This window comes from Euwallacea similis, chromosome 8, assembly GCF_039881205.1.
Source record: "Euwallacea similis isolate ESF13 chromosome 8, ESF131.1, whole genome shotgun sequence".
In the NCBI taxonomy this organism is placed as follows: domain Eukaryota; kingdom Metazoa; phylum Arthropoda; class Insecta; order Coleoptera; family Curculionidae; genus Euwallacea; species Euwallacea similis.
Genome location: NC_089616.1, coordinates 1,923,697 through 1,948,426, shown reverse-complemented (window position 1 = coordinate 1,948,426; position 24,730 = coordinate 1,923,697). Strand labels below are relative to the sequence as shown.

Sequence of the window (24,730 nt, the reverse complement as noted above, 5' to 3'; positions counted from 1 at the left end):
CATTTAAACAGAAATTAAAAATTCTTTCAAATGAATTATCACTCGATCTATAGTGCCATTTGATATCCTAAAGTTGAATGTATCCCCGCGAAGAGATTTATTTTGGTGAATCTGCATTTTACACTCAAATATGTCCCCCTCGAAAACAAAATCACAATATTTTTATCGTAGTTCAAAATAAATCGAGTGCAAAGTTTTCGATAATACACCCTGTATATTAAGTACGGAATGTTGATGATATTAAGTACAAAAGGTTAACTATAAAATTAACGTTGCAAGTACAAATAAAATAGTAACTTAATTGTACTAAAAATACATTTTTGGCAAATCAAAGAGATTCATTAAAAGAACGCCCATGAGACTTCTCTCTGAGACCTCAGTCTTATATCAACAAAATTTTCAAAATGCGAATTGGATATTTCAACTAAAATATAGGTCGGGCAGAAAATTCCACATCAGGGGAAAACTGCTCGTATTGAAAACTAGAGTAAAGCTTAAAGCTCATTGCGGTATATAATGCGGTTTCTTTGATCGATTCTAAAGACTGTAGTATTATTTCAAATTCTGGTCTCTCATCTGGTATTAACTGCCAGCAGTCTAACATAAGCTGATACAACTCATCACTAACGTATCTTAATTGAGGGAGACGTACTCCCTTAGACAGATGTGTAAGTATCTCATTATTGTTTGGAATGTTTCCGTAGGGAGTTCCACCTAAGAAGAAAGGTACAAGTTATAAATTTTGATTATGAAATTCCCCTCAATTCCGACTTACCTAATGCAATTATCTCCCATAATACGCAGGCGAACGACCATACGTCACATTTGGAATTAGAGGGATTGCCTTTAAGCACCTCCAAAGATGACCATCTAGTATAGTCTGATATTTTATTATGGCTGAAGTATTGTGCTAATCCAAAACTACTTATCTTTGGTACTAATTTGTTCGACAATTGAACGCTTCTGGCACATAGTTGTTTGTGAATAATCTGAAACAGGTATTAAATAACAGTGAAAAAGAATTTTTCTACTAATCACTGGACTTTACGCTCAAAGAATGCAAATGTGCCATTCCCTGGCATATTCCTATTGAAATATCCAAAGCTTGCTGCTCAGTCATTGTAGTGAATTTATTTGAAACATTGTCCCTACTTCCCAAGAGAAAATCTTTCAAATTTAGAGAATTATATTCCATAGCCACAACAACCATCTCACGTGTCTCGGATGTGCCAATAAGGCTTAAAATGTTATCCTGTTGCCCTGCTTTTATGAGAACGTCTAACTCTTGTAACATTGCTAAAATATAAAAGTGAGTTTGAAGTCAAAGAAAAGTTACACCAAAATAGTGTCAGGGTGACTCAAATCGGATGTAAAGGATCAAGCGTTTAGATAGACACACTATAAACAATTGTTCAAGTGTTGTACACATATTCGATATTAATTCAGGCTAGTTTGAGGTTATTAATTTGAGTGGATTTGGTTAATCCGATTCCTAGCTCATTCTCCTTTGCATCTTACTCCCAGTTTTACCTCTTTTTGTTTCTTGGTTCATTCTCTTATCATGTATACAGTAACATGTAACTGTAGTCATATTTTCATTTTCGTGTAACGTCCCCGTGTTAACTTTACCAAACTTGCCAACACCCAGTAAATTGGCAGGCTCAACTTTCAGCTGTCCATGTGGAATTGTTCTGACTTTTTGTATCAAATTTCTATAATGAGATATAGCCGGGATGTGCTCTTCGTCATTAATGTAGCCATTATTTTCCTTCGAAAGGTGCAAAGTTGCAGAAACAAATTAACTGTTGTTGATGCAACTTACCACCTCAATCATTGGCCCTTGCAAAGTCAATTCTTGGTTGTCTGACAGTCTTTGACGCCTATTATCAACTCTCTTTTTTAATATTATAAAGCCAATAATGCCTACTATTAATATGATAGTAAGGAGGACTATTGCTATTGAAAGGCCCGTTACTAGGGCTGACGCATCGTCTAAAATCAAGTTAAGAATCTATAATGTTTTTCTTTAAAGTAATATTGCAATTACTCACCAAGGGTATCCTCTTGGAAAACGTTTAAAATAGATATTCCATTATTATAGCCGCTAGCTTCACTGTAGGCTATTTTTGTTTCCCCATTAAACTCGCTTACTAAACCCACTAAAATCTGGTAGTTAACACCCGGGTTTAAAGGAGCATTATAAAAACGGCCATACCTCTTACCGTCACCCACTATAAAATTCTTTTTAATGTCCTGAAATATTGTCATTTAATGCGACTTAAATAAATTACTTCTTCAATTAAGCACATACTTGAGGGTTTATCTCAGCGGCAACGTAATAACTTATGCTGTTTTTTTGTGAATCGTCATAGGAAAGAACATTATTTGCTTCGAATCCTTGCTTATCATCAGATTTAACCACCACAATTCTATAAAAACTTATAGGGCCGTTGTTGTTCATTACAGGGGAAAGTTTTACTTCAATTTTGTCACCGTCATTACTTAAAATCACAGGTTGTGGGGGTAAATATTCGGGCTCTAATAAAATAAAATTAAGAATAACGGTTGAATACTGACAAATTGGTGAACTAATACTGTTCGGCAAAATATAACCAATGAAAATTTTCTTGAATTGAATTTATTTCTCATCGCACCAGGAACTACAACCCAAGAACAGACCCCCATATCATAATAGTTCATAGTAATTTACCATTTTGAGCACATACCTGCTAATTTAGTCACAATAATTTGGTACTGTTTCACCCCATAACCATGATCTGATGAAGCATAGATGCTTAAATTATACTTTGTAGCTGGAAGAAGATCTGGAAGCTCTGCTTGAAATGTGTTATTCCCAAATTGCCATTCCAGCATATTAGGCGGATAGCTTGAGAATGTTTTCAGTATTACTGCACTAATTACATAGCCGTTAATATTAACATATGATTCTGGCTCTTTCCAAATTAATCTACAGCTCTCGTTAGTTAATTTAGTGATGCGAATGTCGCGAGGCGGTCCTGGAACTAAAAAAGCCCACAAGTTCATATATTACATGTTTATTTTGGCCATACTAACATGGTTAAAATGTAATATGATCATAGCTTCTTTATGCAAATATAACCGATAAAAAATTATTAAAATATTAATGTTCGTTTATTAAAAGTGATCGATAATTATAACGTTATCGTTCATGGTAATGAAGTATCGATAAAGTTATTTTGTCACATTGCATGATAAGACGTCATTACTGCCGTTCTTGATACCATGGTGAATAATATATTTTAAATAGAGTTTTTGTTAAGGTTACTATTAAAAACAGATTGTGTTTTAAGCTCTTTTCTATATTCTATTCTGTTACATACTGATGTATTTGGTGATAAACATGATTTGACCAAACAAAACAATTAAGACTTTTATGACTAAGGGGGAATACAAGCTATTTTTAAGCAACTTACCTAAATTTCCTGTAGCAAATACATTCATTAATAATATGTCTTTACATCTGTTGGAACTCTGCTTATAGCAGTAACTATCACATGTTACATTACTTGTAATTTGTTCCCCAAGAAAGTTACTACATATACAGGAGCCATCATAAAAATTAAAATACCTACGATATAAAAACAAAGAATCATTTATTTCAGAAACTCTGAGAATTGTTGAAATAAATGTCAGTATTAATACACAGAGTAACTCATTTTATCATACACAGGTTTATACTTCCGACCTTTGCTCAAAAAACAAGTTTTAATAAATTTTAATTCATGAGAAAGTATGAAGAAACATAAGGGCCAACAGCCATAAGATCAAGCAACTAATCAAAAAAATCCTTCATAGCAGATTTCAGAAAATATTAATGTTTTAATAAATAATAAATGTCCTTTGCCTAAATCATACAGATTTATTCATACAGTTAAAAAAAAAATATTGTGGAAAGTGAGGAAAAAAGGTGAGTTTTGTTAATGAACTGTGAGCCACTGGAAGATGTGGGTACAGCAAGAACTAATTAAAAAGTATCAATCAATCAGTGCTTTATTGTTCAAAAAAATACATACAAATTAAGCCATAAACAAGGATTAAAATTATAATGAGAAAAGTATGAGAATAAGACTGAATTCTAACTAGTCAGTTCTAATCAAAGTGTTGGTTAATAGAATTTCTTATCCATTAATAGAGCCCCAATTGGGTCAGAACCGAAGGAAAACACAGACACACCAAACAAAGTAAGAGACAGACTGAGATTAAGATAATGGGAGCTTGCACTGTCCCATCCTGTTAACTTTCCTGAGATCATTCTTCATCTCCCTTTCCAAGGCACCCCAATCTCCATGTTCAAGCTGTGCCATAGATAAAAGGAACACATTGCACACTGCTGATAGAAAATAATTGATATAAATGAGAAAAAAGATCAATTTCAAGGCTAAAGCCTTATGAACCTCAGCAATCAGCAAGTCTTCCCCAGAAACTAAGCCTTGGAACCTAACCCGTCAAGACCTCTGCTCTAAATCCAATCAAATTAAAAGATCCTAATGTGCCCAAAACTACTGGTGAGTCAGTTAACAATAGGTACATAATTTAATTTGAGTAAAAACCGTTGCAACCTCAATTGTAGCCACTTGGTGGAGCTTAACATACAGGTATAATCTCAACTTTTTAGTTGCTGGTAAGGAAAATTGTGAATCATAAAGCAGCTTTAAATGGGGACACTCAACTGCTCCTCAATACCTACCTGTAATAGCGTTTAAAGCACTGGACGGCGCAATCCCTTTCTCTAAGAACTTGAGACAAATGTGCACTTCTAATTTGCGGAATGCTGTTGAAACAACCCAAGAAATTAGAGTCCAAACCGTCGGTTTTGCAGCAAAATATCGCGAATAGCAACAGGAGGATAACTTTATTCATGGTGCTCAAGGAAAACGGTCAAATCAAACGGATTTGTGAGCCCATTAGGCGAAATAGGCCCTCGCTAGACAACAAGAAATAACGTTTATTTAATTTATTTTAATTCAGGAATTAAGAACGTTTACTTTAATTTCAAATAAAATATAAAACAGGAAATAAAAGACGTTTTCGATTCGTCGATCAAACCCATGCCCCATCTGAACTCAGGTCTGCTCTAAAGTGCACGTTGCAGCAGACGAACACACACCAGAACAGCAAGAATAGGAAGGAACAATAAAAATGAACCGATTACAAAATGGCAGAAATATTTATTATTATCATTAGAACCAGCAACTAAGCTAGGAACTGTCAAGGATTCTAGGTCTAGTAATAAAAAAAACATTCATTTTTCAACTTCTGCATTCCACAGACATAGTACCTGAGGTACCGGAGTACCAGAGACCTACCTATAGGGGCAGGTAGGTGCTAGTGACATTCTGCGTGGGCAGAACTACGTCACGTCCCATTAATCCTACGTTCATACCGACAGATGGTGGAACCGTTTACGGTTGTTTGTACCGTAGGCGGTGACGTAGGCAAAATAAAAGTTAACCGTCGCACCGTTGCCGATACAAAAAATGCGGTACCTGACTGTGATGTCTGTGCCGTGATGTGACTACATGTAAACGACAAAAAGAATTCGTTCTAACGTTCTAACTGTAATTTTTCAAAGGAATGTGATAGAGCAAGATAGAGTACTGTGTAATACCCCAGTGACAGAAGACAGAGATTACCACACACCGATTAAAAACATAAATAAACTGCGTTTTTAAAGGGCATAGATCGTTTATAGAGATATCGTTTACATTTATTCTTCATAAAACCCCGAAAGTGATGTAATAAAAACGCAATTCGGGCAAGTAAGCAGTCCTATGCCTTCAATATGCGATTTCAAGTAAACATTGGTGAGTAACGAGTTCTTTTAATTGAATTAATACACCTTTTGATGCAGCAAAGCACTTCAAGAATTGCAGAGTTGCAGGTCAACTGAGCGCCTTTTTAACGATTCTAATAATTCCGTGATAATGTTTATTTAGCTCCCAGTGGGCACCAGTGGTATCTGTTTACCTGTTAAGTACTGAAGAAGTGAGAACAGGTGCAAGCCCATTTGAAATTTTAATTTCTTGGTGACAGGTGCCTGTATCAAATAGTCTTTCTAGATACACCCAGCAAGAGGAACACCTAGTCACTTCTGACCTTTAAATACTCTTCTTATGGGTGTTTAAGTGTCAATTAAATATTAAATTTCCCAACAGGAATTAAACCTGCAGCATATTGAAAGTATTTTACTTAAAGGGTGTTTTGTGTAGCATTTCAGCTTCAAAGGCATTTTTTCGCCAGGTAACATTTTTTGTGGTTTAAGTAATTTCTTGTTTAGTAAGCATTAAATAGTAAATAAAATAGGGTAACGAAAAAATGAACAAATACATACATGATTCTTGTGACAGTCCCTTAGTGAAGGGTAACTGTCATTCTCAGTTAATTTCTACTGAGAGTGTGTACAGTTCCACTGGTCCCTTCCACCACAACCCCTAGTCAGCTCCTTAGATGAGTGTCATTGGGCTTTAACATTGGTATCTCAAACCAGTAATATTATACTTAAATCGAAAGGAGGTCTAGGAATGTATTTTTTGCCCTATATAAAATGCTAAGGACTATAGTGTTTTCACTTCTCTTCCTCTCCTGTAATTGAACTATTCCACAACATATGTCCAACCCTGTATGTCCTGTTAAGGATTTTAAACTATATATAATGGTTTTTTCCAGCCTTATTACAAAGGTTTCTTATTTCAGGTGTAATTTGACTGAAGCAGAATGGTATAACAACAGGATTATTTATTTGTTCCTTCTTCACATTCCAAAATTAATGCTTATCATGGAAACACTAGAGGTACTAAAATATTGAGGAGTACTTTTATCAACTAACATCAATAATACTGAAGAACTGCATGGAGAAAATGGGTGTTTCTAAGAGCCAAAATTACCTCGCTACAAAAGAAAAATGTGGTGGACAAACCAGTGCCTATCAATGTCATTTTGATTTAACTGAGAGTTTTTATAAGCGAAGAAATGGAATATTTAAGAACCAAAAATGTTAAAGCACATTTCAAATGGAGGTATATAATTTTGTTTTGGTTATTTACTTTTGATGTACTTAGAACTAGTTTGCAGTAGTTTTTATGCCTGCTGGTGCTAGTACTGGAGCATGTAATAATCATTCCATAACAACTAACTCCGATCTAATGTTTTTGTTTTTCAAAAATGAGTGCTCTGTAGTCTACTGGTCGTTACCAATCATTTTAATTGTGTTACTTTAAGCTTTCATGCCTTTTGCATTTTAATGAATTTGTAAATTAAAGCAATCTATCCTCCCGATCTTCATAATTTATTGCTTAATTTGTATAATCACCGAATCAAAATTAATGGTCAATTGTAATGCCTTAAAAATTGCAGAAATATTCCAGTTGTTGCTTTGCTTTGCTGTGATGTGAAATTTTTTGTTAAGGACCTTCCAATTTTTTTAGTAAATCATGTTTTATTGCTTGTGAAACGATCTGCATGTACAATATTTTCTTATTGACGGCAGAGGCACATTTAGGGTAAATAGCAGCACTATATAGATTTTATTCCCTTTAACAAAAATTACTTTTCCCTGTCTTCTGGCCTTCTTTAGGATTGGGGAATAGTACTTATGGAATCACATCTCTTTGGGCAGTGACATGCTAAATTTATTCCAGGTAACGCAAACCAAGGCTCCCGACCGGACAGTTCTATAATAATGGAACCCCGGGATCCCCAGCCCCACAGGTTTCGTTCTCCAAATTCTAGCAGAATATCGACTCAGCAGTCCTATCCACTGAATGTTTCACAATTTTCGCAAATCCACAGCTATACTCCTAACTTAGATAACTCCAAACACTCAATTTATAGTAATGCTGCTGTACTATCCCCGCCGGGAAACAAAGTGTTTAATGGAGGCCTCAATATCTCAAGGATAAGAAACCAAAGTAGTTTCAACAAATTCGTAACGAAGTCAAAGGAAGTCGGAGTTAAAGAGACTTTAGTCAGCCTGGGACTTTTGTGTTTAGTTAGCCTACTTCTTGCCTTATTATCGTTGATTTTTCTTTTAAAAGTTTCCCCGGTAACAATTAACGATATACGGGAGCTTTTACGTGCCGAGCAACTGACTGTGATAACTGCTGAAGAATACCTGATAGTTTATGAAGTAACTCTTGCTTTGTGTGCCTTAACATTATCTCTAAATCTATGTTGCCTTTTGGTGTGCGCTATACAGTTCCTGTTTGCCGTTAAGCTTGTACAAAACTCACATGGCGGCAGCAATAGGTAAGATAACTTAGAGTAGTCGAGCATTAACGCCGATCAATGTCCCTGGAACCCCACGGATAAATTAGATATTATTTCAACAGATATATTTTTTTATATGTGGGGAATAGAGATACCATCTTTTCACTAAGTCCCTGGCAATCACGGCTCTAAAATATGTTAAACAGGTTAAAGATTATTTCCCTGGTCATGAGGCCTTATATTTGCATTAAATGTACACCCAGTGATTTCTTAAAGATTAGTGAAGAAGTCTCGAAAGCTGTCAGAGTAACAAATAATTGAAATTACCAAACATAATTTATTTGATTGATTACAAACAAACAAAATATAAACCATTTTTGCAGAACTTCCAAATACCTTCAAAAGTCGTCTGTTAGCAGGGTCTGCGCCATGGGAGGTCTTTTTATTTCTATTCCAGTGTTTCTGACTGGTAGGTACATATTTAACATTCTTAGCTCTTTTTGATTTTTTGCAATTGTTTTCTTTTGTTCAGTTTGTACAAACACTGTACAAAAACTGCATGTGGTTAGTACTGATATCCCCCATCCAAGCTACATTTTGCTTGCTTAAAACTAATTAAATCGCATCATTTCCAGGAATAATACTGTATACCTTCATTCAATTTCACTCGACGCCTGCCATAGTAACCAGCGTTTTCATAGGCCTTGGAATTATATTTTGTGGGTGCGCCATGGTGCACAACGTTTTCATATGGCAAAGAGAAAAGACTAATGCTGTGAAGGAGCTGGCTCAGCAGCAAGAACTAACTCAGCAACACCATAATTCATATCATAGCATTGCCTCTCCACCATTGCCTTTGAACCAGTCTCATGTTAGCGCATTCAACCATAGCATTGGACATCCCCTAGCGAGTGTACATGGCAATGGGCCCTATATTATTAGGCCTTCAACGACCACCCCACCAGCGGGAGAAAGTCTTAATATTAGCAAGCATCCCAGAGAGGCCAGTGGTAGTGTGAGTCCTCTCATGCCACCCAACAATATTGATATTAGTAGTGTAACCACTACCAATAGCCCTCATGAATTATCTACTTTGGTGTAATACTATTTAAGGGGATTTGAAAATAAAATATTTTGTATTTAGACTCGTTTTACTCCGTATCATTTGCCAAAAATTCAGATGCCTATTTAGATGGCTGAAGTTGTCAGGGAGGAGTTAAAGGAAGCCTTAGAATGAAAACTTTTTAGTCTATCACTGAAAGTGTTTCATAATGTTTTATCTTTCCTATTACTACGATTCTTTTGCTTGACTTTAATTGTTATTCAAATCAGTCCTGTTTCAATTTATCAAGAAATTTAAGAAGTTCACCTCATTTTCCTAAGTCTTTTTAGTGCAGAGGTTTTCGGACCCCGCGTGCACTTGTCGGCCCGGATACTGCCTCAAGTATAGTTAACAGATCTTCTTCAAATTTCTATTTAATTATATTTATAACTTATGTTAATTTTATAGCTAATAAACACAAATTAATCCTGAAACACTCACAGGAATCATGTTTGTTTGGGTTCCTAACCTTGACCAAGGCCAACAAAAAAAAAACTGCGTGTTGTCATACAAATATAGCGTCGCCCCTTGTCTTCGTCTAATGGAATACGACCAACAAAGACAGATGCTTCAGGGCATGCGGGATTCTTATGTTTTGCGGTTATGTTTCTTATTTGTCCAAATTGGAGCGTTTGACCGTTTGCTGTTTGATTAGGGCTCAAAATTTCGAAAATCGAAACGTGTTGAATGCAGAAAGGTGTTGAATATTTTATAACAGATAAATATGATGACTGAGGAAGAAGGTAATATTGTCTTTGTCCATTATTTTAGGCCTAACATTTCATTAACCACCGAATTTATTTTTATAGATTTTGGCGCTCAAATTGAGAAAATCTCCATTAAGATAAAACAGCTTGAGCAGGAAAAAAGGCTTATAGATGCCGATTTAAAACGATTGAACTCAGAAAAAGACCAGCTGCAACTCAATTTTTCCATTGCAAGGCTTAAAACCAGAAAACCAAGCCAATGGCTTGGACAGGGATATCCATGGTCTGAAGCAATTGTAAAGACTTTAAAGGAAGTATTTGGATTTGAAGCATTCTTTCCAAATCAAGTGGCCGCTATAAACGCTGTATTATCAAAAAAAGATGTTTTGGTAGTCATGCCAACTGGAGGAGGGAAGAGTTTAATTTATCAGTTACCAGCAGCAATGTCTCAAAACTTGACAATAGTCATCTCGCCCTTAATTGCCCTGATCCAGGACCAGTTAGCAGCTTTGTCGAAATTTGGTGTTGATTCTGCCACCTTGAATTCAGAGATGCCACCAGGAGAGAAGAAAAATGTAATGAAAAAATTGACAGACAAGAAGTTGAAAATAATTCTTGTGACCCCTGAATTTTTTGCTAGATCAAAAAATTTTATGAATAAGTTAACAAAGCTGCATCATGAGTCTTGTATCAACCTATTTGTTATTGGTAAATAATTTTGATTTGGTTCTACTTTTTTCATTGATATTTCATTCATGCATTCCTACATGTTACATGAAACCATTTTTCAGATGAAGTTCACTGTTGTTCTCAATGGGGCCACGATTTTCGACCGGACTACCAGACCCTTTCCTTAATAAAAACTCAATTTTCTGGAGTGCCTCTATTAGGCTTGACTGCGACCGCAACTGTTGACGTTTTAGTGGATATTCAAAAAATGCTAGATTTGACTGATCCAGTTATAATTACTTCTCCTTATAACCGGCCCAATCTTTACTACAAGGTGAGTACAAACGAACAGTGAGCAGGTTAAACTATTTCTTTTTATAATTTAAACAATTCCAATTCCCAAGTTTTTCTAATTTCAGGTCATACATAAACCTGATAATGTTCAAGATGCTCAAACCTTAGTGTATGACTTTATAAAGAATGACTTTGCTAATGCGACTGGCATCATTTACGCTGCAACATCTAACGAATGCGATCAGCTGACCACATTTTTGCGTAAGAAGAATATTAAAGCAGTTCCTTATTATGCAAACATGAGCTCTGAAGCAAAAAACAAAGTCCATAAGAAATGGTTCACTGGCATTTATAAAGTTATAGTGGCTACAATTGCTTTTGGGATGGGCATTGGTAAAGTTAAACAATAGTGACATATCTGTACTTAAATATATTTTTTTAGATAAATCTGATGTTCGGTTTGTGATTCATTTCTCATTGCCCAAAAGTCTTGAGTCTCTTTATCAAGAGACTGGTAGAGCAGGAAGAAACGGACTCAAAGCTCATTGTATTTTAATGTACAACTTATTTGATTGGCTCAAGGCCTATGCGTATACACAAAACACCAAAGAAGAAAACAGCATAACACAAATCTTAAAATATTGCACGAATATTCAGACGTAAGTTAGCTCGATGGTGTTTTAGATAAAATTGTTTAGGTGATTAAATTTAATTTGCACATAATAAAACTTGTGTCTTGTTATTTTAGGTGCAGGCGCAAACTGATCTCCGAATATTTTGATGATACGTGGAGGGCCTTGGACTGCCTCAAGATGTGCGATCATTGTTCGGAGCCTAAAGAAGACTTCGTTACATACGATGTACAACCATGTTTAGCAACTATTTTAAAAATACTTAACCACCTACGAAACATGGACGAGTCTGTGACCCTAAACAAATTGTTCGGGTCGTGGTTTCGAACTTGCCCGAAAAAGCTTGCTCTTCCTGAAGAACCTAAACCTAAGTTCAGCAAAGAACAAGCCCAATTTATCATTTCATTTTTTATTTTGAATAACTGTTTGTCAGTCAAGCGAGGATACTCATTGATGTCTACATTTGCTATAATCTATAGCAGGCTGGGGAAAGAGCCCAATCTTCCAATTTATATGAAATATGATGGAGTGTTGAAAGGTGTTCAGTGCGCAGATTCGCGAAATGAACTAAAAACGATTAATCTCAGTGGATCCTCATTAACAGCCATTAAAAGAGAATCAGATGAAAGTAGTATTAAGAATAAAAAGCAAAAGCTTCACTAAAAAGTTCTTTGACTTAGGGCAGAACGAAAGGATAAAAATGTTGCAGGAAAATGCTGAGCAGAATCAATAGAAGATTTGATTAACTGTGAGGCATATAAGAGTGAAGTGGTGAAAATTTACAAACTGGGATAGAGAAATCATGGATAACAATAATGAAATGGCTTCCCACATTGCTTGGGGTGCTATTAGAAAATGAAATAACTTCTTTTAATGAAGACATCATTTAAATTTTCTCAAAAGAGCAAGATTTTGAAGGCAACAACCTTTACACTTTTTTTGATCGCTTTGCCTCTTCTATTCCTTGTATTAGTTTATGTTATGTGTTAAGTGTTAAGACAAATGGTATTATTAATCTATTTTTTAATTAAATTGATGTTTTTATGGGCACCTTAAGTACCATTGGCAAGAATTTCATTCACACATGAATTCAGGTCATTATATGTCATTATACAGAAGAAGAACCAGAGCGACCTCTCGGTTTTCTAGAGATTTCAAACAGCCGGCGGGAAACATTTTTCCGGAAGGGCTTCCGGCAATACATTCCAGATCGTTTAGTCGAAGTCCTATAAAACCGTTGGTCACATCACCAACACTCTTTTTTAGACGCTGTTGTTCTCTCAACATACATCCGATACCTGGTGAACGTTAAGTAACATAAATACTCTGTATACAGTAGTTATATATTTATTTTAAGTGTTTGAATATACAAATTAAATGTTCCCATTGTACGAGTCCCGTTTGGATATTCACGTTGACGTAGCCAACTAACGAAAACGCCTAGCCAGCCAAACGGGACAGCTGCACTGACTGCCAACTGTCAATTCAATCAGTTGTTTGAAGTGGTACCGCTGTGGTGTACCACTCGAGAGATCGTCCACTCCAAGAACCTGCACCGGCAAGTGACACTGTCAGGAAAATCTCACTTGACGAGTGATAGCAGAGGACGAATCAAAATGGTTGTTAGCCTTTAAAAGGGAAAACAACTCCAAGAAATCTCTCTTTCTGCTCTGAACTCTTTCGAGGTAAAGTAGCACATGACCCTTAGCATTAGTGATGCCAAGCTGTGACAATTAGTGCAAACCTTAACCCTGTGCAAAATAAAGTGGTTTAATAGGAAAATAGCGAATTTAATCTATTGGATCAGTTTCTCTGTCGGGCTGAATACTGATCCTTCCTGTGTGTCCACTGGGAACTATAACGCAGTACGAACCCGTTCACTCCAGGTGCACGCTGCACTATTGCCGACATCACAATTGGTAAACGCACGCACACATAACCTCGACACCGCTTTCTGTTTGCAATTTTTTGTTGGAGTATAATCAAGATGGGGAACGGTATGTATACCTAAATTATAAAAAAGTGAAAAAAAACCCTTTTTTTTTTAAATTTTCAGATAAAATGAATACTTGTGTCGAAGATTGGATCGAATTTCAACAACAGAAACTTTCAAGCATGAGTATCAAACACGTTAGAATTGAAACGGGGGAGGATTCCTATTATGGCCGCCTTCGGATCACCAAAAAAGTATTTAGTATCCTTCCAGATGACCCTCAGATAAGGGGAACTATTCTCAACGAATCCCGCCTCAACGGACTTGACGAAGCGGGAAGTAAGGGCATCAGAATAAGTGAAAGATTTGGGAATCCATCGTTCATCATATATTTTCGGTCAACGAATGAACGAAATATGGCTTTAGAAAAACTTAGGATTTTAATAAGGTATGTAACATTCTACCTCGTTTTTAATTTTTAATATACTATGGTAAAACTCGCTTAATACAAGGACCCAAGGGAACGGCCAATTTACTTGCCATAACTGATTACTCATTATATCTGGTCTATTGTATTTCCAATGTTTGCATGTGTATGTATGTTGGCGCATACAGGGTGTTGCAAATTAGTAGGTCAATCTGCTAACCACAGATTCCTTGAGCGGAGGTAATTAGACTTTACTTATGTGACTTTTCTTTAGCTCTTCATACTCACTATACAGGGTGTTGAAGTTGTTAATAACTTTGATGTTCCTTCACCTATTTTAATGAAATTTTGCAGCGATCCACAGTTCGATGAAACATACTTTTCTTATAATTCGGGTAAAAAAATTCGAAACCAAAGTGAGGAAGTTGAGGGGTCACAGACATGTTTACCCCCAACTGTTTTTTGCACTCGTCAATAGTGGATGTATTTAATTATTTAAACTAAATATTCTTTTATCTTAATTTTTTCATTCTTATCAAATTTTGATTTATCACTTCCTTTAAAAGATATTCCAGCACATTGCCTCTCAATACATGATGTTATTTATTTTTTTAAATTTATTTATTTTATTATGCAGTAAAATCTAGTTATAACGATATTGGAGGGACTGGCTATTAGACTGTTATAACCATTGGTTGCTATATCCAAAAATGAATTTTCTTTCAAGTCACATGTATAAAAATTCTGCTTTTAATACGTTTTTTACACATGTACCTACATACTTTATTTAACACACAACTTATCTACATGTGTATTGTATACAAAATTATAAAGCCTTAAAGAAAAATAGTTGCTGTAGGGGAAAGGTTGTGAAAAATACAACGCAAATGGGGGTTTTTTTATATAATCTATTATTCAGCTCTAAACCACTTGGAAAGCAAGTCCACACCACACTACTATACCATTTCGTATCGTCCCTATATGTAACACACATAGCTTTACTAAAAGCACCTTAAAACCGTCAACAGCATGTCATATTTCAGGAATAGTGTCTCTTCTCCACTTTAAGCCTAAATATAATAAATCTAAAGCTTTATCTTAGTCGTACCATCGGTTAAGTTTTTGGCGACTCTAATTGCTTAAATGTCCAAAACTTAACAACTACTTTACTTTGTTTTGCACATTTACATTTTTCAAAATAAAAATTATCGAGTTTTTGGTCAACAAAAGAAATGCTATTTAGTAATTGTTGGTCGTCAAAACTTTCACAAATAACAAACTTTTTTATTATTGAAACTGCTTCGAAGGTCTTGATACATGATGGAATGGATTTACCCCTCCTTTATTATCACTCTCTTTACTCTCTTTTACTGTTTGAGTTATATTAGTGGCAATGGTTTTGACGACATCAGCCCCATTTAAGTCTTCCCAGGTTTCTACTTTGTTTTCAACGTTTACGAATTCAAGTACATACCTCGTTCTCTGTTAATATTGAAGCGGTATTGTTAAGTTGCCTAAGTTGTGCTAAGAGAATGTTGTCTTCATCATCAGAATCATTTTCGTCATTTGTATTATTTTTTTCAAAACCTGCATGTCGAAAAACGACCTTGAATTGTTTGAAGAGTAACCTTCTCCCAGGCCGCAGATATCATCAGAGTAGCATTTAAAAGTGCTATAGTGACTTTATCCTAGTTCTATTTTTTATCATTTTCAAAAATTGCATTTTACGGTAGGGAGTCTTCAGTGAATTAATAACACCTTGATCTATAGGTTGTAAAATGGAAGTGCAATTTGGGGACAAAGAACATAACTTAATTAACTTTAAGTTCTCAACTTTTGAATGAGCAGGATAGTTATCCACAATTAACGACATTTTTCTGACTACTTCCTAAGTTCACTGTCCCACTCCCGGAAAAATGTTGTAAAATTGTGTAATGTACCTCGATGCAGGAAAATAATGAAAAACGTCCCTTGGTTTTGGTACTACTACGAGTCCTAACAATTTTATGTTGGGACGCATTATAATTTTTAAAGTTTTCAATATTTTAAAACAAATATTAATTAGTATATTCAAACGAATTATATTTTGAAAATGTTCATACAACGCTTAAATAACTAATAAAAAAATAATACAGCAAAATCATTTAAAAAATCTATTATAAATAATAACATTTGCAATATTTATTCTAAAAATATACAGCTTGTTTCAAAATATTGTTCTTAACATCTACTATCTTATTTGCAATACTAGACTACAACATATTACAAGACACAAGAAATTCAAGAATTTTATCGAAAATTCGAGTGGTCAAAAAAATAAGAGCGTTTAGAAATAGCTCTCAAAACTAGAAAAAAACATATAAAAGAACAATAAGCTAATCGAAAATGCCGTAATTACAATATTATACTCAATATTTGGTCGGATATCCTTTCTGGGATAATACTGCAGCGCATCGTTTAGGCACGGAGTCTATCAACTTGTGGCAGACTTCTAATGGAATAGAATACCAGATTTCTTGGACATTTTTCCATAAAAGTTTCACGTTCGTCGTTTTTTTTTTTTTTTAAAGCTACACGACTTTTAAGAATTTTCCACAAATTTTCAATCGGGTTCATATCCGGGGACTGAGATGGCCAAGGTAAAATGTCAATATTTTGAGAATTCAATCACGCTTTAACAACTTTGGCGGTTGGCATGTTGGTAGATCCATTTCAATGACAGATTTTCTTCGGCATAAGGCAACATAACATTTTGCAAAATATTTAAGTGAATTTCTTTTGTCATGTTTTTTTTTTATTAAATAAACCAGACCAACTCCTTCATACGAGAACGAGCCCCAAACTTTAATATTACCTCCACCATGTTTAATAGTGCAAATTGTACTTTTTGGGTTTAGTTGTTCATTTATCCGACGTCTTCCATCATTTTCGAACAAATTAATTTTGGTTTCGTCCGAAAAAAGAACGTTTTTCCAATGCACACGATTTAAATTATTTTTTGCAAATTCAATGCGACGTTTAAGATGTATTTTATTCAAATAGGACACTTTTCTCGCAATTCTACCGTTATAACCGAACTGCTGCATTCGTCTTCGAATAGTTCTAGTGTAATGGAACTCGGGAACACTTTGGTAGATTTTTATTCCACTCGTTATGACACACACAACCCTTAATCGTTTACAAAACTAAAGATCCTGGGATTAAACTGACATTTCAATAGAGAGAGCCAAGAGTCAATTAGGGAAGTGGCAAAATTCCGGGAGCGTCGAGTTATATTATTATAATCGCAATGGTCAAAATGGTTATGCTTTTTACAAGCTTCGGGGTATCTTAAGTACCAAATCTGGGGGTCAGTACCCATAGGCGTACTCCGGTTTTAGGCAATTAACAAGACAATCCACAGATGGTAACTTTCTAAATCCTTAACCCGTAACGTTAAGATAATGGTAAGAAAAGATGATTTACGGGGGTGTTGCAGCTGTAGTGCGATTTTAGCAAAATGTGGATATTTTAGACTTGTCTTGACGAGGAAAAGGAGTGAAAGTTAATGAAAATTCATAGGCGTAGCCTAAGGGTACATTACACTAGCACTAATTGGTAGGTTGAAATTTTGCTTGGCAGCTGTAGACGTCAGAAAAGGATCTTTTGACACTTCGCGTATTAAACGAGCATCTTTCCTACTTGTAGTTTTACGTTTCCGGCCTCGGGACTCTGGTTTTTGCTGCATATCTTATTCTTTTAATACTTTTGCCACAAGAGAAGGAGATCTATTAAGAGTTTCACAAATAAATTTGTAAGTTTTTCCTCGTTCACGCAACTGCAAAATTATCCGACGCTCTTCATTACTGCAATGTTGATTGCGAACCATTTTACACAATTTTTAAACGCAATATTACACACGATAAAATACTCTGCGTCTTTTATTTTCAAAGAATCTTAATTAACTAACTTAAACCATTCGGGTCCAGGGATTGCATCTTCGGCCATCTTTTGCTCTCGGTTTTTCTGTTTTGTTTACAATCATAACTAACAAATAAATCCCTCGTTCCAGACTAAATAATTCTGTAAAAGGATATTAACTGGTGTCTATAATATATGGTTAAGTTATAACAACAAACATAATTCACACACGAAACCATTAAGTGACGAATATACTTGCATTTCTGATATGATTTATATCAAATATCCCAATATCCCTAAACGCTCTTATTTTTTTGACCACTCGAATTTTCGATAAAATTCTTGAATTTCTTGTGTCTTGTAATATATGTTGCAGTCTAGTATTGCAAATAAGATAGTAGATGTTAACAACAACATTTTTAGACAAGTTGTATATTTTTTGAATAAATATTGTAAACGTTATTACTTATAATAGATTTTTTAAATGACGCTCTTATTTTTTTGCCCATAACTGTAGATAGTAGATTAACGACTTTAACGATAATACACTATAACTAGTCAAAATCAGTACTTTCTACTCCCAATTTATTTACATTATAATATAGTATTAATTAGCAACTTAAACAATAAAACCCTACTACTAGGTATTTCTTATTCCTAATTTGTTTATATTATAATAACATGCAATTCTAAGGTCCACTGAATTCTTAAAAAACAACAATATAATATAGTTTCAAGACGTTGAAATTTCTTTTGCAGTTCGGCCACCTGACGAGGGCTCCTTTAATATTGGTTACCAAACAATTTGTTCGTTATATCCGAATATTTATATATGTCGGCGCCACCATAAATTTAGCGAATACCCCTAACAAAGACAGGCAGACAGACTCTTTGTATTGGTAGCACTCTATGTAATCGATCGGAGTTCTGGTTTTCTCACTCAGCTGTCGACCTAAAACAGTCATTACCATTCTTTATGGTATGACTTCCAGGAACCCCGGGAATAAGGGACACACTTGTTTTTAACATGCAAGGGGGGCAAAACGGGGCCAGGGGACAAAAATGAAAATTCAGGAGGAGAGGACAGTAATTAACGAGAGTTGAGATTGAGAGGTCTGGCCCCGGATTGTCATGTCTCTCATCCTTTGATTCGATTAACATACGGTCTATGTTAAGGACTTTTAGGTTATTGTTTCTTGGCGTAGTTTGCTTAGTTAATTTGTTTTGTATTTTTATCCCTTAAGTTACGCCCATGGGCATCGATACGTATTTGAAGGATTCCATCTGGGCGCCAGACCATCGTACCCATCAGGCCATATCGAAGGGCTCTTTATGGCTGGGAAATACGCTACTAGTCAAAGGAAGCTTTCTAAATTGGACCTTTGCCGCGATCCGCAATTCGGCGGATCGCAATACTTCAATGAAAGCGACTTGTATAGGTATTTGCCAGATGGCGGCGATTTTATGACCTTAGGCGCGACCATTGCCCGCAATGGCGTCTAGTATTGGTGCGCCCCTGGGTGGAGTTCCTGGGGTTTAGTACTTAAGGGATGATCGCAGTAATTTTGCTCTCTTTGACCAGTGCTCGCTCTAGACATGTGATCGTAAACGTAACTCGTAATCTTCCCAACTAAGCAAACTCCCACTTCATACTTAGACCAATACTTTACCATTATTTATATAAGTGAAATTTAATACAGTCCACTTTCGTAAACCAAATTGCTGTTTTCGTGGTTTTCGTTTATCGAAGGAACCTCAACAGTCTACCTTTTGTGAAAGAGATCATTGGGATAAGACATTTATCACCATATACGGTAGCCAGTAAATATTCGTGAAAATATAAATTAGTGTAGTCTTAGTGACAATTCGTTCTTAGTAATAAATTAGTGGTATTAAGTGACTTTTACTAGCGTTTAATTTTTCGACTCATGGCTTCTGAAAACAACTCTCCTTCGGGTACTTCGACATATGTTTTTCCCGTATGTTTCGCTAACGAGATGATATTAGTAGTTCAATTAATCCACGATGTTGGTTAACACTATTTATTAATTAGTACTTATTATAACAGTAGATCTAAAATATGATATTTTCGAATCACTATAATGTAATGTACTTATAGCATTAGTGAGTGTAAAATAAGATGTTGTGAGTGACCGATCGCGATGTGTACCGTCCGAAAGTTCGTGGAGAAGACAGCGACTTATCTCATCTTTTCAACCCCGTCGATGAGAAGATCGGAAAGGAGGTTTATTGGACTCGACATTAGGAATTTTGGTCGTAAATCAAAGAAAGCGGACCTCTTATAATTAGACGCACATCGGTCCTCGATTCACCTTCGCAACAATCGCGTGAATAGGACAACAATCGGTGTCTTCAAAAACTATATGACGGTACAAAGCTGGACGTGATATTCATGATCTTGAACATCTTACGATATCGTAGGAATATCAATCCCTACTAATAAACTTTGTCGAAACAGAGATCACTGGATTGTAAATAAATTGAAAACATGTAACAATATATTTACTTTTTCATATTAGGACTTACAAATGTGCTCCTTCTAAACGGTACCTCGTTATTGTTGGAATCCTATACTCAACCATAAGTCATCCAAATTAATAGTAAACAGTTTTTCTAGCGGCATCTAAAAGACAAGCGGATTGATTTCCTATATACGTAGCAACTAAACTATTAATTTGGGGAACTCGAGAGAAATGCATACGTAGCAGTTATGATTGTATTTTTTTTTTCTTAGAGTTAGTCTTGTATATAAGTTTAGTCTGAAGATTTATCGTCCACAAGACGTACACGATTCTTGGTCCTCTCTAATTTTTTCTTTATTTAGATAATAAAGTTATTTCATTCTAAGTTGTACCTCTTATTATCTCCCAAAATCCAACAGTTATAAACAAACATAAATACATGTGTTTATACGGAACTTTTAACGAGGTTTTATAAATTGGGCGTTACAACTGTGATCTCGTATTAAGCGATTTCTACTGTAGTTTCTTTTACTTTACAAGCACCTATGCAAATAGTTGTGTAATGTGCCGGGTTGGAATAACTATACGCGAGTCAAAAATATAACACTTTATTAACTTCTCGATAATACAAGAGCGGGAGCGAGGCGTAAAGACCCTTTTATGTAAGTGTTTTGTGAAGATCAGTCTGAAGGTTTCTGCTGGACTATCTCTTAACTGCTTGACTGCCCTATTTATATACATGATATCTACGTGGACTTTGCTAAAGTACATCAATAAGGGTAGTTTGAACCTTAAACAGTACTGAGACTTTGAGTCTCAGCTAATTACAATTTGATGGGTTAGTTATACAAAGGAATTGTGTTTCTACGTAAATATACATTCTAATTAAGTTCTAATATTGTCCTTAGGTTTCCATGAGAAAATAGTACAAGAAATAATGTAAGAGGTTAATACATATATGATATTATTACGTATGCGTAACCCGGGGTGCTTTACAATTGTTTTCTGGTTAGGTTCAATGTTTCGATATAGGAGTCGTATCTGGCACCGTCATCTGCATCTAAAGTACCATAGAGCCATTTTTGCGCTATACCCATGAAATTTAGTAAACCTCTTTTACTTCTTTTTTTTTTGTTTGACAAGAGTTTCTATGCTTTGTTTAATTTTCTTCACTTGATTTTTGCATGATTCCACATTCATTAGAAATAAAGTATTGATTTGAGCCGCATTGCCCTGCATAGTTTGATTGAATGACTTTTGTAAGTTGGTCAGTGATTTTTCTAAGTTAACTGTACTCTGGAGGATAATTAATATCATTTCCATGATAAAACGCTGTGTGGTGCTGATTCGTAACGAAAGCGGTGCCCATGGGGATTGGTAATATGGGGCTATCGAGTGTTGTCATTTGATAAGCTTGCGTTGTTCTTATCAGTAGACCTATTGTGAAGAGGAGCATCTTGTTTCACCTAAAATAGGACGTTGTCGTTTTACGTTTCGTTTATTAAAGTGTCTTTGATTATTGATATTGTATCGTGGGCTGACTTTATCTCTGCGGAATTGCTTGATATAAACAGGTGTTGGAGTCTTTAGGGAAAAGCTTCTGACACCAGGTATTTTTTTGTACGTGGGTACCGCCACGTCAAATCAGGACGATGGTCGAGACAAAACACTACCGTAACGTCAACAAGTCTATATTTAAAAATCTGTGATAACTATTACTGTATTAGGTGCGTTAGAATCTCAAGTATGAATTTTGGAGGAAGGTCGGATTTTAGTTTATGCTTAGAGTTCCACTCTCAATCTGACAAAAAAAGGAAGCAGGGAAAACGAGCAGAATTTGGTTTCAGCCCATTTTGTTCTAGTTGACCAATCAGAACACAGATTTGGTAGGTTCCCACGAACTTAGGATTTTTAGATTGAATGAGAAAAAACAGACCTTAAAAGGTTTTTGCAATTAACGTCTTAACACATGTGATCTGCGAAGGGCCAAATTACTGATAAGGACTGGTGAGTGGCGACAGAGTCACGGTGTGTTAAGTGTACTCGAGAATATTTTTACCTAATGGTTCTCACGGTCAAACCAGAACATCCCTTAAGTTGAGCGATTTATGTAGATTGGTTATCGCTTCGTTTGGGATGAGGCATAGCAGATGATTTAGACGGGTATCCAACACAGGGTCTTGTAACTCAGGATCTGGTTTGACGGTCTTCGTTCAATTTTCCTAGTATCCTTGTTTGCTTAGCCGTCATTTTCTCAAGTAACTCTTTGTTCAGTAAGGAGAAAGATGTTGACAAGTCAATTATATAATCTGTAGTCGGCTTACTTTTTGAAGTTTCAAGAAGAATAGCGTAATTTAGGTCGTCTTTAATTATTTGAAATGGTGCGTAATTTGTAACACTATGAACGCTATTGTTATAATTCAGGATGGCTAATGACATTAAGTCAACAATATTTTTATTGGGATATTGAAATTGTAGGCTAGTGATGCTTTCTTTTATGGTTGAGTGTCATCTCTCGATTGGGCTATTAGAATTTGGGTTTCTCGGGGTGGTATAATGGAACTCGATGCTATAGAGAGTGCAAAGATCCGTCACGATGGCATTTTTAAATTCGGCTCCATTATCTGAGGTTATTTTCTTTGGGATTCCATGATTACTAAAAAATGCTATTAATTGGGATGTCACTTCAACTGCCGTTTTGGTTGTGACCGGTAATGCTTGACCGTATCTTGAAAAGCTGTCTATGACCGTCAAGAATTTCTGTGTTTTGACGTGGTATATGTCAATACACAGATCTTCAAAGGGTTGAGTTCCTATCGGAGTGGGCTTAAAAGTAATCTTGTAGGGTTTTCTTTCATATTTAGTTCTATTACATATATCGCAGTTCCTTATACATATATTCTTGAACCTCTTTTTCCAAGTTTGGCCAATAAAATCTTTTCTTTAAGGCTGCTATGTTCTCTGTCATTCCTCTGTGGGAAGTTTTGGTCTCGTGATACATTTTAATTTTTTCTTTCTGTTCATCTAGATCTGTGACGTCTTCTGGTAATAGGCTAGAGATGTATAATTTAAAGGAATTAGAGTTGAAGGTCTTGCGTAGGACATTGAGTATTACTGGTTCTAGAGATTTATTTAAAAAATGTAAGCAATACGTATTGGGTGGCATGTATTCCTTTATTAAGTTAATTATCTGATCGTCTGTTAGTTCATTGGGTAAAAAGAAAATTAGTCTTCGTTTATTTGGGAATATCCTGCTTTCTTCTTTACGAATGATGTTATCTCTTGAGTACCTAAATATCATTTGATTAGCGAACGTGTTGATTGCTTTCTTTGAGTAGGGGGCTCCTAGTATTGGGTTTTCCTGAGACGTATGGATGGTTTGGTTATCGTCATCCATGGTTCCCCCTTTTTTTTTGAAGGGGAATGATAATGTGGGGTATTATATTAATTTTTGGGGTCTTTTCTGCTGATGTTGTTGGTTTAGGGGATGGAGATATTGGTTTATCTCCTTTTTCGTTTTCGAGTTTCGTTGTTCTCATGAAGGGTTTTGAATCGGAAAAATATTTACTCATTATTTCTTCATTGTTTAAATGGGTGTCTTTTAATATTTCTTTCAGTTTTTTATGGAATTCTTCATCGGAGTCAGTGAGTTTTGCGTCGGGATCTGATTTGACGGTTAGTGTGTTGAGTTGAATAGGTGGGTTGCGAGATAATGCATCGGCGTTCATGTTTTGATTTCCCTTTTTGTACTTGATCTCATAATTGAACTCGGATAGTTTTAGTCTCCACCTGACTAATTTGGAATTTGGTTCCTTAATGTTGAACAACCACTGCAAGGGTTTGTGGTCTGATAAGATAACACATTTTTTTGCAAAGAGGTATGGTCTGAAATGTTTGGTAGCCCATACAATAGTCAACAGCTCTTTCTCTATTGTTGAATAGTTGCATTCCGCTGGGTTCAACGTTCTGCTTGCGTATGCAATAGGTAAGTCCGAGCCTATAGGACCTTGTGATAGAACTGCTCCTATAGCGAAGTTGGAAGCATCTGTAGTTAGTAGAAAGGGCTTTGTGAAATCGGGATGTTGTCCATTACGCGCTGGAAGCTGGCTGGGGCATTCTTTAAACCGAATGACATTCTATTGAATTCGAAATTACCGTTTTTTACATTAAAGGTGGTTTTGGCTGTTGAATTCGGGTGCATCTCTATCTGGCGGAACCCTGAAGCTAAATCTAACGTTGTGAAGTAATTACTTCGGCCTAGCTTATCCGAAATGTCTGTGATATTGGGGATAAGGTATCGGTCGTCGATAGTCTTTTCATTAAGCTTTCGATAATC

At 35.6% G+C, this 24,730-nt stretch overlaps 4 protein-coding genes across 4 annotated transcripts; 3 read left to right on the top strand and 1 right to left on the bottom strand.

The window, feature by feature from the left end:
- Window positions 1-190: 190 nt before the first annotated feature.
- Window positions 191-5,070, bottom strand: Wsck (tyrosine-protein kinase Wsck). Its single transcript, XM_066392777.1, has 10 exons — window positions 4,730-5,070; window positions 3,456-3,610; window positions 2,727-3,023; window positions 2,312-2,538; window positions 2,052-2,253; window positions 1,823-1,992; window positions 1,531-1,768; window positions 1,049-1,296; window positions 776-989; window positions 191-714 (listed from the first exon to the last, which is right to left on the bottom strand). Exons 1-10 carry the CDS (start codon window positions 4,900-4,902, stop codon window positions 425-427), a joined length of 2,214 nt encoding a protein of 737 aa, XP_066248874.1. The 5' UTR covers window positions 4,903-5,070; the 3' UTR covers window positions 191-424.
- Window positions 5,071-5,345: 275 nt separating this feature from the next.
- On the top strand, window positions 5,346-9,390 carry LOC136410386 (uncharacterized). The gene is made up of 5 exons (XM_066392521.1): window positions 5,346-5,846; window positions 6,736-7,058; window positions 7,680-8,286; window positions 8,631-8,716; window positions 8,883-9,390. The coding sequence occupies exons 2-5, from the start codon at window positions 7,034-7,036 to the stop codon at window positions 9,347-9,349; spliced, it is 1,185 nt and encodes a 394-aa protein (XP_066248618.1). The 5' UTR covers window positions 5,346-5,846; window positions 6,736-7,033; the 3' UTR covers window positions 9,350-9,390.
- A 580-nt stretch (window positions 9,391-9,970) lies between these two features.
- LOC136410472 (putative ATP-dependent DNA helicase Q1) lies at window positions 9,971-12,677 on the top strand. Its single transcript, XM_066392638.1, has 6 exons — window positions 9,971-10,092; window positions 10,159-10,764; window positions 10,848-11,059; window positions 11,145-11,412; window positions 11,462-11,678; window positions 11,768-12,677. The coding sequence occupies exons 1-6, from the start codon at window positions 10,074-10,076 to the stop codon at window positions 12,312-12,314; spliced, it is 1,869 nt and encodes a 622-aa protein (XP_066248735.1). The 5' UTR covers window positions 9,971-10,073; the 3' UTR covers window positions 12,315-12,677.
- A 498-nt stretch (window positions 12,678-13,175) lies between these two features.
- Window positions 13,176-19,375, top strand: LOC136410361 (uncharacterized). The gene is made up of 3 exons (XM_066392494.1): window positions 13,176-13,648; window positions 13,708-14,032; window positions 18,671-19,375. Exons 1-3 carry the CDS (start codon window positions 13,639-13,641, stop codon window positions 18,681-18,683), a joined length of 348 nt encoding a protein of 115 aa, XP_066248591.1. The 5' UTR covers window positions 13,176-13,638; the 3' UTR covers window positions 18,684-19,375.
- The last annotated feature ends 5,355 nt before the right edge of the window (window positions 19,376-24,730 follow it).